Source organism: Notechis scutatus, chromosome 4 (genome assembly GCF_049901735.1).
Source record: "Notechis scutatus isolate UNSWTSFEM ecotype Mainland chromosome 4, rNotScu1.2, whole genome shotgun sequence".
In the NCBI taxonomy this organism is placed as follows: Eukaryota; Metazoa; Chordata; class Lepidosauria; order Squamata; family Elapidae; genus Notechis; species Notechis scutatus.
In genome coordinates, this window is record NC_142012.1 from 2,344,137 (window position 1) to 2,361,874 (window position 17,738).

The 17,738-nt window shown below is 45.0% G+C and overlaps 2 protein-coding genes across 2 annotated transcripts; both read left to right on the forward strand.

Moving 5' to 3' along the window:
* The first annotated feature begins 2,128 nt into the window (after positions 1 to 2,128).
* LOC113428741 (neurophysin 1) lies at positions 2,129 to 8,629 on the forward strand. Its single transcript, XM_087965851.1, has 3 exons — positions 2,129 to 2,354; positions 5,288 to 5,492; positions 8,465 to 8,629. Exons 1-3 carry the CDS (start codon positions 2,235 to 2,237, stop codon positions 8,500 to 8,502), a joined length of 363 nt encoding a protein of 120 aa, XP_087821977.1. The 5' UTR covers positions 2,129 to 2,234; the 3' UTR covers positions 8,503 to 8,629.
* Positions 8,630 to 10,947: 2,318 nt separating this feature from the next.
* On the forward strand, positions 10,948 to 17,460 carry MRPS26 (mitochondrial ribosomal protein S26). The gene is made up of 4 exons (XM_026691278.2): positions 10,948 to 11,300; positions 12,973 to 13,119; positions 14,911 to 15,034; positions 16,891 to 17,460. Exons 1-4 carry the CDS (start codon positions 11,092 to 11,094, stop codon positions 17,020 to 17,022), a joined length of 612 nt encoding a protein of 203 aa, XP_026547063.1. The 5' UTR covers positions 10,948 to 11,091; the 3' UTR covers positions 17,023 to 17,460.
* Positions 17,461 to 17,738: the final 278 nt, after the last annotated feature.

The following is a 17,738-nucleotide window of genomic DNA, read 5'->3' on the forward strand; positions in this document are numbered from 1 at the left end:
GTTTATATTTATACCTGTTATCTTATAATCACTTGATAAATAAAATAAATAAATAGAAGAAGAAGAAGAAGAAGAAGAAGAAGAAGAAGAAGAAGAAGAAGAAGAAGAAGAAGAAGAAGAAGAAGAAGAAGAAGAAGAAGAAGAAGAAGAAGAAGAAGAAGAAGAAGAAGAAGAAGAAGAAGAAGAAGTCCACGTCTTCTCCAGAGCACTTTAACAAGAAGATCAATTAGTCAGTGGAATCACTTGCCTCCAGAAATTGTGGCTTCTCCATCACTGAGGTTTTTAAGAAGAGATTCAATTCTATTCAAACCTTTATTGTCTGTGCAAAACATGCGTACAATGAGATTGGCTGAACCTCCCTTAGTGCAGCCCCCCCTCCCAACACAATGCAACTCACAGTGAAAGACAGAAAATCCCTAACGCAGTGAATACTAACAGCACACAATCCTATTGCACCAATACTGCACTTTGCGCCGGCCCTGCATGTCTATCGTATTATGTAGTTGTGGTGTTACTTTGCATTCGGGAATCTGACAGCCCATGGATTTATTTATTTAATTTATTTATTTGTTTGCCGAACAAATAAAATCCCTAACGCAGTGAATACTAACAGCACACAATCCTATTGCACGTTGCGCCGGCCCTGCAAGTCTATCGTATTATGTAGTATGAACATAACATAAGATAACAAGTATAAGTATGAACATGAACATGAACCAAGGGAGTTCTGGAGGCAGAGGGAATTCTACAGATAAATGGGGACAGTAGAACAGGGACGGTAGGCACGCTGGTGCGCTTATGCACGTCCCCTTTGAGGACCTCTTAGGAATGGGGTGAGGTCCACGGTAGAGAGGTTGAGGTTGAAGCTGCGAGGGGTTGTTGAGGCTGTAACCACGGAGTCCGGTAGGGCGTTCCGGGCATTGATACACTCTGAGGCTGATGTCGTATTTTCTGCCATCGAGTTTGGAGCGGTTTCCCTTGAGTTTGTATCGGTTGTTTGTCCGTGTGTTGTTGTGGTTGAGGCTGAAGAAGTCGTGGACGGGCAAGACGTTGCAGCAGACAATGTACTAAGCTTAGATCGGAGTGCAGGCGGCGCAGTCCCAGATTGTCCAGGCCCAAAATTTCGAGCCTGGAGACAGAGGGAATTCTATGGAGAGATTGGATAACTATATGTCTGAAATGGTAGACGGTTTCCTGCCTGAGCAGGAGGCTGGACTAGAAGACCTCAGGGGTCCCTCCCAACTCTTTTACTCTGTTCCTTTGTGCCAGTTTGCTTCTGTCGGAAGAACTCTAGCAGAGCTAATGGGATCGGGGAAGGCAGGGGACCAGCTAGGAGAAGCTGTGCAGAGCTAATGGGGGACAAAGAAGGCCAGGGACCAGCCAGGGAAATCGAGCGCAGCTAATGGGGGTCAGGGAAGAGAGGGGGAGAGGATCAAAGCTAGTGGGGCAGGGAAGGGAAGGGGCTGGCGAGGAGAAATCCTTGGTCAAATCTGGGTCTCGGTTCATGGCCGGGCACACACTATTAAGCAATCCGGGACAGGGAGATCATTTCATTAGGATTGATCGGGAACGTTCCAGTTCAAAATTATTCTCTGTCTTACAAAGAGGGAACCTGGAATTCAAAAGTTACAATCTATTGTAGTTTAACTCAACAAAGGTTTAAGTACACTCTTTTTCTCCACTTCCTCTCACACTCCCTTCTCTATCTTTTCCTCACACTCCTTTCTTCACCTTCCCTCACACTTTCTTTATCTACTCTCACACACTACCTTCGCCCACACAACATGGAGCCAAACTCACTTAACAGCTGTCTCGCTTAGCAACAGAAATTTGGGGCTCAATTGTAGTCGAGGATTACCAGCAACTGGTTTCCTTCATCGAGGACTCTTGAAAGTTACGAAGAAAAATATCCAGTTGCTTGTCGTCCCCCAATGACGTCCGTGACTAATGGAGTCTCGGCCTTTTCTCTCTCTTTCCCCCACTTTGGAGGGAAAACGCACAACCACAAATTGTCCATATTTGACTGACCTCACGCCTGCGACCTTGGCATATTAGAGGAGACCTCTGGCATGGACAGCAATCTCTTGTGCTTTTTAAGAGGCACGGACAACGTGGCTGCTGCCCTCCCTACGCAGAGCTCTCAGCAGTATAAATGCCGGTAGCTGCCAAGAAGAAATCCAGAGAAGGTTTTTGTGGGCATTTCTATAAACAAAGCGACCAACGGTGGTGCCAAGATGTCGTACTCCATGTTGACCTTCTGCTTATTTTCGCTGCTCGCTTTTTCTTCTGCCTGCTACATCCAGAACTGTCCCATTGGAGGGAAGCGGTCCATTCTGGACATGGAAGTCAGAAAGGTAGGTAGTACCTGGGGAATTGGATGCAGAGTTATGAGTACAGAGGTAGCCCCACTTCGGAATTGATGGACTCATCTCTTTCTTGGCTTCCTCTGACAGCTGAGAATAGTCTTGATAGGCAAGAGACCGGATTCTCCCAGAGCCAAGAGGAATATTGATAAAAGGGGTCGGAATTGAAAGATGAAGGTAAATCATAGTGAACTAGCCAGTCTGTTTAATAGTGCAATTATTTCACAGGCTCAAAGCAGGGATGGGATTCAGCTGGTTCACACCGGTTCAGGAGAACTGGTTGTTAAGTTTATGAGCAGTTTGGTGAACTGGTTGTTGGAAGAAATTATTAGGGCAGAGAATCGGTTGTTAAATTATTTGAATCCCACTACTGGCTCAAAGGATATTTCTACCTTCATCTACCGAGGAGAAATGATTCTTTTGTCAATTATAGTTGTTATACAGGTATCCCTCAAATAACAAGCATTTATTTAGTGATTGTTCAAAGTTACAACAGCTCCGAAAAAAGTGACTTACGTCCTTCATTCACACTTAACGGCTGGTGTAGCATCCCCATGGTCACATGATCAACATTCAGATGCTTTGCAATGCGGAAGTCAGATTCACTTAACAACCGTATTACTAACTTAACGACTGCAATGATTCGCTTTACAACTGTTGCAAGAAAGATCATAAAATGGGGCAAAACTCACTGGTCTTGCTTAGCAAAGGAAAGTTGGGGCTCAATTGTAGTCATAAGTCGAGGACTACCTGTAATTGGCGGGTAAAATCCAGTGGAATTTAACATGTGCAAAAAAAAAAATTCTTTTTCCGCATCTCAAAAAATAGTTAATTGGTTCCACATATTTTGCTAAGCTGAGGAGTGCAGGGTGGTGGTGGCTTAAACCAGCATTTATAACTTTCTGATTGTTCATTGAATGGATATATTTTTGAGTTTTACAGGAACAGATTGGAAGAGGACTCGAAAAGCCAAATATTATATGGCAAGTCCTGTCAAACTTGCAACAGGCTCTGTTGACTGATGGAAGGTCTTTAACCTCCTAGACCTAGAACATTGTTACTCAGCTCAAATGTGTGGACTTCTACTCCATTTCATGTGGCCGTGATGGTGAATCTATGGCACACGTGCCACAGGTGGCATGTGAGCCCCATCCAAATTTACCTGCACTGCGCATGCACGCACCTGCCAGCTGATTTTCGGCCCGTTTGAGGCCGTTTTCAGCCTCCCTGAGGCTCAAGGGAAGCCTCTACAGCAGGGGTGTCAACCTTGCAACTTTAAGACTTGGGACTTCAACTCCCAGAATTCCTCAGCCAGCAAGCTGGCTGAGGAATTCTGGGAGTTGAAGTCCACAAGTCTTAAAGTTGCCAAGGTTGGACACCCCTGCTCTACAGCCTTGGGAGGCCGAAAAATGGGCCTTCCGGAAATACCAGAAGTGCCCGTTTTCAGCCTCTGGAGGGCCTCTGGAGCCTGGGGGAGACCATTTTTGCCCTCCCAGGGGCACAAGTAAAGCCTCTGCAGCCTATGGAGGGCCGAAAAAGGGGCCCATTTTGGGGCCTCCCAAGACTGCGGAGGCTTCCCTTGAGCCTCCGGGAGGGTGAAAAAGGCCCGTTTGGCTGAAAATCAGTTGGAAAGTGCGCGCATGCACAGTGCAGGTAAGGGGGTAGTTGCGCACACATGCACAGGGGGGGGGCAGGGCTTATTGCGTTGTGGGTGCCGGCACGCGCTCACTTTCAGCACACCACAACAAAAAGGTTCGCCATCATGTCACACGGCGTACGGGCTGGCTGGGGAATTCTGGGAGTTGAAATCCACCCATTTGAAGTTGCTATGGTTGAGAAACACTGCTTTGAAACCACTTGAAAAAACTGACCCTTCTGACAGAGCAACATGTTTTAAATTTTGGCTGCTTTCATTGCCTCTGTTTTCTATCCCGGAGTTCCTTAACCTTTTCGGCTTTAGGGACTGGCGGGGAGGGGGGAGAGAGAGGCGATGGTTCCATGTGAGCAGCTGGCAAGTGTGTGCATACACACAGCTCAGTTTTCACAAGTGCCCACCGCTCACACAAATGGAGCATACCTGTACATGCTCGCCTGCTGCTCGCACAAATGGGGATGTGTATGTGCACTCACCGCCATTTCAACAGCCCGGTTGCTAATAACTCAGTGCCTACCAGTGGGCCACGGGCCAGAGATTACGTTTAAGCTAAATCAGTGGTTCTCAACCTGTGTTCGTGGACTTGTTGCAGGCCGTGATGTCATCATTAAAGGTCTGCGAAGATTTGAAGAAATGTTATGATTTAAATCTTAAGTTGTGGTCATGACCTGTGGCCACAAGGTATTTAAGGAAGGTCCGTGGTGAAGAAAAGGTTGAGAACCACAAGGTCAACATTGAACCATGTTTTGCTGTTGCAACCATTATCACTTCGCAGCTTGCCAACGAACCAGGGGGGAGGGAAGGATGAGATGGAATGTATGCTCCAGACATCAAGAAGCCGAGCCGTGAGAGCCAAGGACACTTCAGCAGGGGTCTGCCAAAGTCAAAGCCTTTTTCTCATAGCAATACAAAGAGACTCCATTGGACAATGTGACCTGCTCTAAAAAGGGAGAGGGATAATCTTATATTTTGATTATGTGGCTTTGTGCAGGAATTAGCTAGAGCTGGTTTTGCCTTCATCGGTGCCGAATTGATGTACTCAATAAAGTTTTGTCTTCTGAGGTTGGATTGTCTCGATCGTCCTTGCTTCAGTTGGGTCCATCCGTCGGAACATTGATACACTGGGCTACATTATTCAGATTTTATTTTCATCATACTACGGTAGCTTTCTGTAAGCTGCTGTCTGCAAGATGAGGACGACGACATATACTCAACATTTACTAAATTGTATTTACTAAATGTTCGGATGTTCGTGTTTCTCTCTCTCTAGTGCATTTCCTGCGGACCTAGGAACCGAGGCCACTGCTTCGGCCCCAACATCTGTTGCGGAGAAGAGCTCGGTTGCTTCTTTGGCACAGCAGAAACCTTGCGCTGCCAAGAAGAAAATTTTCTCCCGACCCCTTGCGAGTCTGGAAGGAAACCATGCGGGGGCAACGGAGGAATGTGTGCTGCTTCCGGCATCTGCTGCAATCACGGTGAGCACACGCTAACCTTCTTCAGGAACAATATATATATATATATAGGTAGTGTTGGAAGAAATAGCCTTCGGGGTTCAGTTCCAAGTAGGGGAAAAAGACACTGGAATCATGGAAGTTGCTGGGAAAGATGGTTGAATGGTGGACAGGATCACATGCCTTGGAGCTCTTGGGCGAAGAGAAAGGGGAGAGATAGAATAGAATAGAATAGAATAGAATAGAATAGAATAGAATAGAATAGAATAGAATAGAATAGAATAGAATAGAATAGAAAATAGAGAATAGAATTGAATAAAATAGAACAAAATAAAATAGAATAGAATTATTTATTGGCCAAGTGTGATTGGACACACAAGGAATTTGTCTTTGGTGCAAATGCTCTCAGTGTGCATAAAAGAGAAGATACATTCGTCAAGAGTCAAGAATCATCAGGTCCAACACTTAATAAGAGTCGTAGGGTACAATAAGCCATCAAATCATACTCGGAAACAGTCAATATAAATCGTAAGGATACAAGTGACAAAGTTACTATCATACAGTCACAGGTGGGAGGGAATGGGTGATAAGGAGTGATGAGAAGATTAATAGTAATAATAGTGCAGACTTTGTAAATAGTTAGACAGTTTTGAGGGAATTATTTGTTTACATAATTATTTGTTCAGATGCTTAGAGTCCCTGGGTTTTATGCCCTCTCTGGGATTTGAACTTCCTGGGGCACAGGGAGAATATCCTGATTGGTTGCTATCAGAGGTCATAGCTAGCTTTGTAGGCTGTCTATGTGCTAAGTTTGGTTGAAACGTGGTGGTAGGGGGGTGCAATGAAGGGCAATTAAATGGCTGTGTAGTGGGGGTGAGGGGGCTGAGTTTCTGCCTCTCCGAGTTTCTACTTCTCTTTTAGGGGAAATATTCTGCCTTTTTAATATATCCTAAAATATTTCATTTTCCTAGGAGAGGGGTGGGTTTTAACTTCCAACAGTCGTTTTAAACTTATGTCCATCATCGAGCCCCGAATTTTGACCGTACGTCATGACAGTTTTTAAGTGGACCATTAAGCCAACACGCCGTCTGATTTTATGACCTGTTTTGCAGCAGTCATTCAGTGAACCCAGCAGGCCCGTTGCTATTGGTAGCTTTCACAGGAAACCAGAAGCAAATGCCGGTTTCTGGCAAACGGTCAATCGTGGTTGTGTGACTGCAGGACACTGCGAGTGGCTGTAAATGGGGTGCAGTGGCCAAGCAGTGGTTCCTTTAACAACTGTGGCAAGAAAAGCCGTGAAAGGGGGCGAAACTCATTTAACAACTGACTCTCTTAGCAAGTTTGGACAATTGCGCCCATATGCTGAAGATTCTCTGTAGCCAAGAATTACCCTATAGGCTATTTTTTTTTCTGTTCAAGTTTTCATTTCAATTTCAGCTCCCAGAGGATGGTAAGGGTCATCCCAGGTTGCTCTATATCCTCTAAAAAACAGTGTCATTTTTTACAAGATATTAATAGACCCTACAGGGGAAAAATGCCTACTAACAGATCAGAAGCAAGAGGTGGGATTCAGCCGGTTCGGACCGGTTCTACAGAACTGGTAGCGAAAACTGTGAGTAGTTCAGAGAACTGACCAATGCCACCTCTGACTGGCCCCGCCAACCCCATCTCTTCTCTGCCTCCCATTGAGTCCCAGCTGATTGGCTGGGTCTCCTTTGGTTGCCCTGTACAGGAGAACAGAGCTGGAAAGCGGGTTAGTGGGGTGGGGGAGGGAAGGGGGATTGTGCAGTATCCTTCCCCTGCCACACCCACCAAGCCACGCTCACAGAACCGGTAGTAAAAAAATTTGAATCCCACCACTTGGAAGGAACTTTTAGAGATCTTCAGATAATTTACCAATGGTTATGTTGGGACAGGCCTGCGTTTGATCCATTGACACTGGGATATTTATTTTATTTTATTTTTAATTTGAATGTTTAGGGAAGAGGCCATTTCTGAAGGCATAAATGCCATTTACATTTGGTTGTCTTTATGGATTCTGCAAATTGCATTTGGCTACAGTCAAAATGAGGGAATGGACAATGAATCTAATCTGTTTTAAACACCTGTCAAGTCAGTGCTTTTCAACCTGAATAGAATAACAGAGTTGGAAGGGAACTTGGAGGTCTTCTACTCCAACCCCCGTGTACCATTTCAGATAGGTAGCTATCCAGTCTTTCCTTAAAAACCTCCAGTGATGAAGCATCCACAATGTCTGAAGGCAAATCCTTCCACTGATATATTTAATTATTATAATATAATAATAATTCGCGCTGTTAGGAAATTCCTCCCTAGTTCTAGGTTGCTTCTCTCCTTGATTAGTTTCCACCCATTGCTTCTTGTCCTGCCTTCAGGGGCTTTGTGGAATAGCTTGACTCCCTCTTCTTTGGGGAAGAACCACAAATATGGGAAGCCTGCTATCATGTCCCCCCAGTCCTTCTTTTCATTAAACAAGACATACCCAATTCCTGCAGCCGTTCTTCATATATTTTAGCCTCCAGTTCCCTAACCATCTTTGGCTTTATTATATTTGGCTTTACCTTTATTAGGTTTCCTTGATTCAATATCTAACCTATCTCTGCTCTGGCCTAATATCTAACCTTGCAAGGAAGATGACCTTGATACAGATAAGCAGAAGGGGAGAAACATTTTTTTCATGTCTAGAATGAGATAATCAGACATTTGGGAGAAACTCCCTCCCTGGTTTACTAGAGTATAAGAAGTGGGAGAAAGTTCTGCATCAAATTTGCAAAGAGTTTGTGTTCTGTGAAATAGATTTCCTTATCTGGTTTACCTATTGGGCAGGGAAAGTTATCTTCACTGTGGTCTAATATCTAATCTAAATTGTAATTTTACAGGTGCCAAAGATACAGCTAATACTGAATTAAATATTTCCACTTGAACTCTCTTGTTGGTATTAGCTTATTTACCATGACTTTTGTTTTTTGCTTTTCCAGACGGTTGCATGGTTGATTCCACATGTGATCAAGAATGAGAAAACTCAAGGAAGAACCCTGCAAAAACCATTTTAGATTATGAACTGGTAGATAATACCGAACTGATGCAAGAGATTGTTCTGAAATGTTTGCTAGAAGCCTGCAATTCATACATGTTATGCAAAATAAAAGTTGAACAGCCATTAAAATCCACAGTGTGTGTTCTCTTAGCTTTCCAATAATCAATAGAGTCCTTGAGGGTTGAATGAATGAATGAATGAATGAATGAATGAATGAATGAATTTATAGATGTAAGTTTAAGGGCCAATTAGGCTGGTAAGGAGTGAGAAAATGAAATGTATTAATTTTTTTTACTGGCTGGGTTTTCTCCAAATAACCCAGGCATAGCAGAAACATGTGTTAAAAATTCAGAACAATGAAAAATTAGGGCAATTTCAGTCATTCACACGTAGCCAGTGTTGGATGGAATAAGGTAACAAATATTTCAAAAGCTAAATTAGTTGCTTATTTGATAGCAAGAAGAAAGTGTTCCATACCTTAGGTTTGCAAGACCTACCTTTTGAATATGGGTAGTCCTTGATTAATGAGCACAACTAAATTTCCATTGCTAAGGGAGGCAGTTGCTAAGCAAATTGTGCTTCATTTTACCTTTTCTGTCACAGTTGTTAAGAAAATCATTGCAACTGTTAAGTGAACCATTGCAACTGTTAAGTGATTCATGCTGTTCTTAAGTGAATCTGGCCCCCGGACAGTTCAACTGTCAAATATACATGCTGATTATGGGAAAGGCAAGCATAGCTGGAGAATTCTGGGAGTTGAAGTCCACAAGTCTTAAAGTTACCAAGTTTGGGGACCTCTGAGCTAAAGGGTGGACATGACATTGTCTTCTATGCAACAGATGTCTTATCTTATTTTGCTTCTGGGCTTCGCCTTGGGCAGATGTCCCTATCTTATTTACTTGTTGCCTGACCCTGGGCGGATGTTCCTGTTTTCCAAGAAAATTGTAACAAGTCACCGTGTACTTTTAAGTGAATACACTTTGGGGTTTTAGCGTGGAGGTTTTAATCCAGGGGTCTCCAAACTTGACAGCTTTAAGACTTGTGGACTTAAACTCCCAGAATTCCTCCTCCAATCATGTTAGCTCAGGAATTCTGGGAGTTGAAGTCCACAAGTCTTAAAGCTGTCAAGTTTGAAGACTCTTGTATAGAAGATGGATGGATGTGCAGGAAGTTAGCACCCACCCCTCTCATAGAAAAATGAAATATCCTAGGAAATATTAAAAAGGCAGAATATTCCCCCTAAAAAGAGTAAAGTAGAAACTCAGAGAGGCAGAAGCTCACCCCCACCTTCATTAATGAGTGGGCCATTAAGGCCTGGACCAGAATATTTTACATAACAAAGATCTCCAGGTAGAGTTATAATAGGAATTGCCCAAAGCCCTTTCATGACATCATCATCCAGCAAGGCTCAACCAAGCCTGGGACTCCGGAGTTGCCCCTGCGTGGCCCCATGGGAGTCTGACAACCAATCAGAATACAAGCTCAAATTCAAATCCCAACAGAGGGTATACAAGGGACTCGCAGCATCCCCGCCTTTCCTTCTTTTCCTTCATCTTGAAGCATGTGATCGTCCTTTTCACTTTAGAGCTCCTAGCCACGTGGTCCTGTCCAAACAGCCTCCATGTTTCCAGTGTCTTTTTCCCCACTTGGAACTGAACCCAGAAGGATAATTCTTCCAACAGATGGATGGATGGATGAGGAGACGATAGATAGACAGACACGAAGATAGATGATAGAATTCAGGCACCTTCAAACTTGGCAGCTTTAAGACTTGTGGACTTCAACTCCCAGAATTCCTCCTCCAGTCCTGTTAGCTCAGGAATTCTGGGAATTGAAGTCCACAAGTCTTAAACTTGCCAAGTTGGAAAACCCTTTGTTTTAATATGTAACAAAAGGAATATTCTAACTTAACAATACATAAAACACTGTTATAAAATAGTAACTTCTTATACTTTTCCTTCAATGGCACTGAAAAGAAGTCGCCCACGAGTCATGACTGTTTTTCACCCTGGTGACAGTTGCAGCATCCCCCGTGGTCAAGCGATCAAAATTGGGCAAACTGACTCATATTTATGACAGTTGCAGTGGGGGAGGTTTTTTTTGCATGTGGTCCCCTTTTGCGACCGTCTGACAAGCGCAGTCAATGGGAAAGCCAGATTCACTTAACGACCATGTCACTCATGTAACAACTGTCAGCGATTCCCTTAACAACAATGGCGGGAAATGTCGTAAAACAGGGCAAAATGGACTTAAGGCCTTGCTTAGCAACAGAAATGTAGGGTTCAGTTGTGGTCGTAGGTCGAGGACCACATGTCTTGGCCAGAAATCCTAGAAAGGCACTCCACTCCCAAACGGGGCAGGTTACTTCCGGGATGTGACGCTCTTCCGCCGCTCAACCGGAAGTTTCCCACATGTCCCATCATTCCTGGCGTAACTTTCGGTCTGAGGACGCGGAAAGGGCAGTGGGCGGAGCCTCTGCTCGCTCTCTTGCGGTCGCGGGGGGACTGCATTGCCCGGCGTCCCTGGAGCTACTTCCGGATCCGGTCCTGCACCTGCACTTCCCGTCCGATGCTGGCGGCGGGGCTGAGGGGCCTTCCCGGCCTGCTGGGCCGCGGCGCCCCGAGTCTGGTCCCCGCGCGAGGCCGCAAGACCCGCTTCGACCCTCCGGCCAAGTCCAAGGCGGACCGGATCAAGGTGCCTCCGCCCGTCGACCCGGCCGAGCTGCTGGTCATCCTCGAGCGCTTCGAGCAGTACCGGCGGGTGGTGAGCGCCCTCAGGTGAGGCCCTCGGGGACTGCCGAGCCCATCATCCCCAGCCGGGAAGGTCCTGGGGGGGGCAGGAAGAGGTCTTGGGGGCCTTTGAGGGTCTCCGGCCCCCTGAAGAGGAATCTCTCTCTCTCATTTCTCTATCATCTACCTGGGTCTGTCTGTCTACGCATCTCTATGATCATTTATCATCTATCCATCCATGTTTCTATCATTTGTCATCATATATTTATCTGTCTTGTCTGCCTATATATTATGTATCTGTGATCTATTTATATCTACCTACTTCTGTTATTTCTCTTATCATTTGTCATCTTCCACCCATCCATCCCATAATTCTAGCTCTTATTATTTTTCTATCATCTGTTTGTCTGTCTATATGTGTCTATAGCCATATCTATCCATTCATATCTACTTACCTACCTATATCTATCCATCTATCTATTATCTATCCATCTATATCCATTTATTATCTATCTATCCATCCATCCATCCATTATCTATCTATCTATCTATCTATCTATCTATCTATCTATCTGCCTATCTGCCTGCCTACCTACCTACCTACCTACCTACCTACCTATCTGAGATCTATTTCTCTCTCATTTATCCTACCACCCACCAGTCTTTCTATTATTTATCATCTGTCCATATCAAGGGTCTTCAAACTTGGCCACTTTAAAACTTGTGGACTTCAACTCCCAGAATTCCTCCTCCAGTCATGTTAGCTCCAGGAATTCTGGGAGTTGAAGTCCACAAGTCTTAAAAGTGACCAAGTTTGAAGACCCTTAGTCTATATCTATCATCTGTTTCTATGTCAATCTATCTCTATGATCCATCTATACCTATTTCTATTATTTCTCTATCATTGATCATCTACCATCCATCCATCATCTATCTCTCTTTTATTTTTCTATCATGTCTGTCTACCTATCTACCTACCTATCTATCTATCTACCTGTCTGTCTATCTCCTATCTACCTGTCTGTCTATCTACGTATCTACCTGTCTGTCTACCTACTTGTTTATCTACCTACCTGTCTGTCTACCTATCTACCTACCCACCATCTGCCTATATCCATCCACCCATTCCTAAATGAAATAGGCAGCTATATAAATTTGATGGATACATCCATCCATCCATCCTCTTACCTATATCTATTAAATGTATTCCTGGCCATCGTGCTCGAGTGACTTTGGGCAGCTTGCCATCATAACACAATATTATAAAAGAGGTAAACAGTAACATAATTCATTAAAGTAAAGAAATAGCCATGATGGTGAGGAGCAGCCAACAGAGTGGAAGTGGGATCTTTGCAATTACAGACAATTGGGATTGCACGGAGATTCCACGGAAGCTTCTCCCAGGTAGTAACCAGGCCCCACCCATCTTAACCATCAAGCCCACCTTATGCCAGGTTTTCTTATCTGCTGATATGTCCATCACTGAGCTCTGTTTAATGCGATCGTTGTTGGTGAAAGAGAGGCCAGGCTGTCTAGAAGAAATTCACCGCCCCGTCCGTCCCTTCCTCGTCTTTCAATAACATTGTACTCTTTTTTTTTTTTGTCCTCAACAACAATATTCTGAGTGAAGTTAAATGAAAGCGCTTAGGGGGTTGCTGAAAACCTCTCTTGTAGCTGGGGATGAAACCTGTTTAACATTCTATCCTGGGCTCTCTGCTAGACTGGAGATGAAGGAAGAAATACAGTTCAAAAGCTACGATCACAGGCATGGGGAAATGGCGAAGTTAAGGAAGAAAGCTCAGGAAGAGGAACATCAACGTCTCATGGCCTTGAATGATGCAGAAAACAAGCGTTTACTCGAGCGAAGGTAAAATCAGTGCACGCCTGCCTCATTCCACACGTTAGGCAGCATCAGGAGAAGTGATAGCTGTCAGCATTCCAGAAAACCTCCACTCCGAGGCAGACATCCTCTCCATGGTTCCTTTTATTAGAGTAGTGAACTGGCACATCTGGGAAATCCCGAATCTGAAAGTTCTGGCTTTCCTTGCAATAAGTAAAAAATTAGAAATCCACCCCCTGCACCCATCATGGCATCACATGCATGGCCAACCCAGGCTCCATTTTCAGCCACCCTGGCCTCCTCCACTCCTCTGCCAGCATAAGTGGAGCTCAAGAGGGCCGTGCATGGCGTCCCCAAGTTCTGCTTTTGCTGGCAGAGGCACCATGGGCCAGATCTAAGCGCTCCACAGGCCAGATCACTTCATCCAGGGGTTGGGCACCCCTGGATTAAGGTGTCTTCATTCCGGTTGCCATGATACAAAAATCAATGTTGAGACTCCGGAAAGAGTGCCGAGAAGAGCAACAAGGATGATTAGGGAACTGGAGGCCAAAACATACCAAGAAGGGTTGCTAGAATTGGGTATGCCTAGTTTAAGGAGAAAAAGGACCAGGGGTGACATGATAGCAGTCTTCCAATATTTGAGGGGCTGCCCCAAAGAAGAGGAGGGGGTCAAGGGTTGGAAGCTAACCAAGGAGAGAAGGAACTTAGAACTTAGGAGGAAATTCCTAACAGTGAGAAAAATCTATGGAGGTTCTCAGCCATCCAGGTCCCGGTTGTCCCAAAGATGCTTTTTTCAAGAGGCAACTGGGCTTCCTGGTTTTGCTTTGAAGAGGTTTCTCTTCTCATCCGAGAAGCTTCTTCAGCTCTGACTGGATGGTGGGGAATGGAAGGATTTCTACTCCTTGCAGACACAGCTGGTCATTTGCATCCTTTTAGAGATACGTTGAGGCCACTTGGAGGTTTATCTGTGTCCTCAGGGTCAGCTGAGTGGTGCAAATGGGTGTGGAGGCTCCTTGGAACTGTTGAAAGGAGGGTGTGTTGTAAACTGGAGAGAGACGATGTTGTATCCCTCCCTGTCTGTTCAGTTTGGACATAGGTGGCCTCTTTGAGCCCCTCTTTCCAACCAGCGGTCCCCTCTGTTCCAAATGGGGACTTTGCCATCTTCAAAAGGGCGGCCTGTGTCTTGTCTTGATGGGTTGATTCTAGGTTGTGCCCTGCTCTTCAAAGAAAGTCCAGTTACGTGTTAGACTGACAGTGAGAACAATTAATCGATGGAACACTTTGCCTTCCAGTACGGTGGAGGCTCTCAAAACTACGGTGGAGGTTCTCAAAACTAGATTGGGCCACCATTTGACTGGGATGGTATAAGGACTCCTTGCCTTGGGCAGGGGGTTGGACTAGAAGACCTCTAAGGTCCCTTCCGGTCCTAATAATCTATGATTCTGGCTTTTGATGAGAAAAGGAGAGGAGTAGATAGATAGATAGATAGATAGATAGATAGATAGATAGATAGATAGATAGATAGATAGATAGATAGATAGATAGATAGATGATATAGATAGAAATAGAAATAATAGAAATAGAAATAATAGAAATAGAAATAATAGAAATAGAAATAATAGAAATGGATGGATGGATAGAGAGATAGAGAGATAGAAATGGATGGATGGATGGATGGATGGATGGATAGATGATAGATAGATAGAGGTAGATATAGAGATAGGTAGATATAGAGATAGATAGATATAGAAATGGATGGATGGATAGATATTTTTATTTGCCACATTGAGATCTCTTTCTTCCCTCTTCCCACAATAGGTTGGAGCGTCTCCAGAAGGAGGAATTACTGAAGAAGGCCCGCAAGCTGCAAAGCGACCAACACAGGGTAGCCTTTCAGGAGGAATTCCTCAAGAAGAAAGAGGAGGAGGTGCTTCAGCTACAGGTAAGGCAGCCCCAAGGCTCCAGTCACTCACCTTCCCTGGAACGTTGTACCTTCTCTCTGTTGTGTACATTGCACATTCTTTTTCAAACCACACGCAACTCACGGCGGTTTCACGGTCGCACCTGTGTACCATCCTTGTGGCTTTTTCCTTGCCCCCCCCTCCCCCCCCGGCCTTTCTCAAGTTCGTTCTTTCCCTCCACTTCCCAAACTAACCTATAATTGTGGGAGTCTCCTTTATTGGTGATGGTGGGATTTCCTCGTGGTCTCCCATCCCTATTGCAAAGCAGTTCCGACCCTGTGTAGCTCTTCAAGATCCACGAGAGACGGGCCTGCGGTGTTCAGTTTGGTTGACCACACCTAATCAAGGGTGGGATTCTACTGGTTCGGACCAGTTTGGGCAAAAACCCTTGCTCTAAAGATCAGCTGGGAGCCAACCGGTTCGCTGCGACGAGCCTATGGGCCCCCCGGATCCATTCCTACTCTTCCCTGTCCTTTATTTATTCCCTTTTTAAAGAGGTTATATTTACGTGAACTCATAAAACATTTTGTATACATGTTTTATAGTTGACACGCAGCTGTTTCGTGTGGCACCTCAGCTGTTTTATTCACAGAGACTGCAGTAGAAGGTTTAAGTATTAGAGCAGTGATGGCTAACCTTTTCAGCTTGGTGTGTCGAAAATCGGGAAAAAGTGTAGCCTTCCTCGGGTCGCGTGTCACTTCAAGAAATATCAATAATTTGGTTTATGACGGACTGGGCTGGGGTGATCACACAGGGCTGTGAAACTCGTCTCCCTGGTCTCAGGGCTGCAGGTGCAGGATGTGGGGATCGGAAGGCCACCTTACAGGGCTGTGAACCTCATGGATCTCCTTTCCTCCTGTAGCGTTCCTGAGGTAATGAAACTGACAAAACCTCAGTTTATGGCGGTTAAAACTGGTTCTCTGCTGCAAAGATCTCGCGGCAGCGGTGACACCACGCCTCCACGCAACAAGCAGGGAGCAGGGATTGGAGCAGAGCACAGGCAGCCTCTAAATGTGCAGGTTTTCCCCACACCAACAGGCATGTCAGTCAAAGTGCCTCGGCGTGTCACGAGTGACACGCGTGTCATAGGTTAGCCATCACTGTATTAGAGCGTTTTCGAGCGGTTGTTATTCCGGTGGAATCCCACCCCTGCACAAAAATGGGGAGATTTCAAGTGGGGGGGGGTGTTGGGCCCTGCAGTGTGACTTAATCTGAGTTTGTTAGCCGCCATTTTGCACATGAGGGCTTCCAATTAGAAAGAGGGTTAGATTGCTTTTACAAAATTTGTGTATTGGATTTGTATTTTCTTTTTCTTTTTGGTAAGCTGCTCAGGGATCAAAGGAGAGCTGTAATTCTGTAACTAAATCCATTTTTATCAGGCCCTCTCTCAATTTCTCATGATGCCAAGCATAATCTTAACAATACAATCTGGTTGTCAACTAAAAAGATACTCTGTTGGTCTTTTTAGCTGCCAGAAAAAGGGAGTGGGGGGAAACAGTGCATTCCTTAAATGCTTCAGATGATTGCTAGGCAGCCGAAACTGTTGGCCCACAAGATTATTACTGGAGAGCCTGATTGATGACTCTTGGCTATGGATGTGTCCCATTGGAGAATATACATCCAGGGGGGTGGAGAGGGAAGACCAGGGTCAAGGGGGAAATGAATGATGTATTTTAGTATCAGCTGCTTCCAGCTAACACCAACATGGCCGCTTCTAATCAATGTTATTATTTCTGAGAGATGCGGCTAGAGACTTACGATTTGAACGGGGGCTGGATTTGTTGGGAATCCTGACCCGGGTGTCATTTAGCTTCAGTCTCATTCTTGTTTCCTCCAGGAAGAATCCCAGCATTTCATCACTCTTGAAAACCTGGACCAGCGGATTGAGGAGTGCCTGAACCAGACGCAGAATTACAATTTTGCCATTGATAAAGACGGGAGGATAGTGAAGAGGACGGCCATGCCGTAGGCCAGAGGAAGGAGCGTTCTCCACCCAGATCCGAGGTTGGCGGTGAGCGATCGAGGGATCGCGCACGGCTCCACCCCGCCAGTATCACTACCCTCAAAAGGCGGGGGGGAAGGGGGAACGGTGGATAATTCGTGCTTTCCAAACTCTGCCAGTCTGGTTTTGTCATTGGCGCCAGCTGTTTTTCAGGAAGAAATGGATCCTCTTCAAAGATTATGTGTGTGTGGAGGGGGGTGGTTATTTTGGCATCTCATCCTCACTTGTCCCTGCATTGAAGAACTCGATTTTTGAGAGAGGGATCCTATTTCCGTATGTGCGCAAAACCAGTTTGTTCCTTTTTCACAGTTTGGTTTCTTTAGACAAAGGAAACGGTGCTTAGGGAAGCTTATTCACTAAGTTCTCTGGACTGCTCTATCATTAAATACCATATTTTATTTTCTGGCTCTGAGCTGTTTATTTGACACACACACACACACACCCAGCGTTGTCTGAGTTCTTGGATGGTTAATTCCTAAGCCTGTCTACCCATCAAACATTCCTGTGCCTGTTTTAGTAGTTGCCATTAAAAAAAAATGGGGGGAGGGAAGGAAATCTGGAAGATCCGTGCAGCAGTTTGGAAGTGGAAGTCCATTCCAACTCTTCTCTTTAAAAGATTGTAACTAAAATACCAGAGTTTTTGCCTGCGAATATATTTAATTGGAGAGTGTGATTGATGACAC

Coding starts and splice junctions, on each gene's coding strand:
- LOC113428741 (XM_087965851.1), top strand. CDS start 2,235: ATGTCGTACTCCATGTTGACCTTCTGCTTATTTTCGCTGCTCGCTTTT. Junction 2,355..5,287: donor TGGACATGGAAGTCAGAAAG/GTAGGTAGTACC, acceptor CTCTCTCTCTAG/TGCATTTCCTGCGGACCTAG. Junction 5,493..8,464: donor CGGCATCTGCTGCAATCACG/GTGAGCACACGC, acceptor TTGCTTTTCCAG/ACGGTTGCATGGTTGATTCC.
- MRPS26 (XM_026691278.2), top strand. CDS start 11,092: ATGCTGGCGGCGGGGCTGAGGGGCCTTCCCGGCCTGCTGGGCCGCGGC. Junction 11,301..12,972: donor CGGGTGGTGAGCGCCCTCAG/GTGAGGCCCTCG, acceptor GCTCTCTGCTAG/ACTGGAGATGAAGGAAGAAA. Junction 15,035..16,890: donor AGGAGGTGCTTCAGCTACAG/GTAAGGCAGCCC, acceptor TGTTTCCTCCAG/GAAGAATCCCAGCATTTCAT.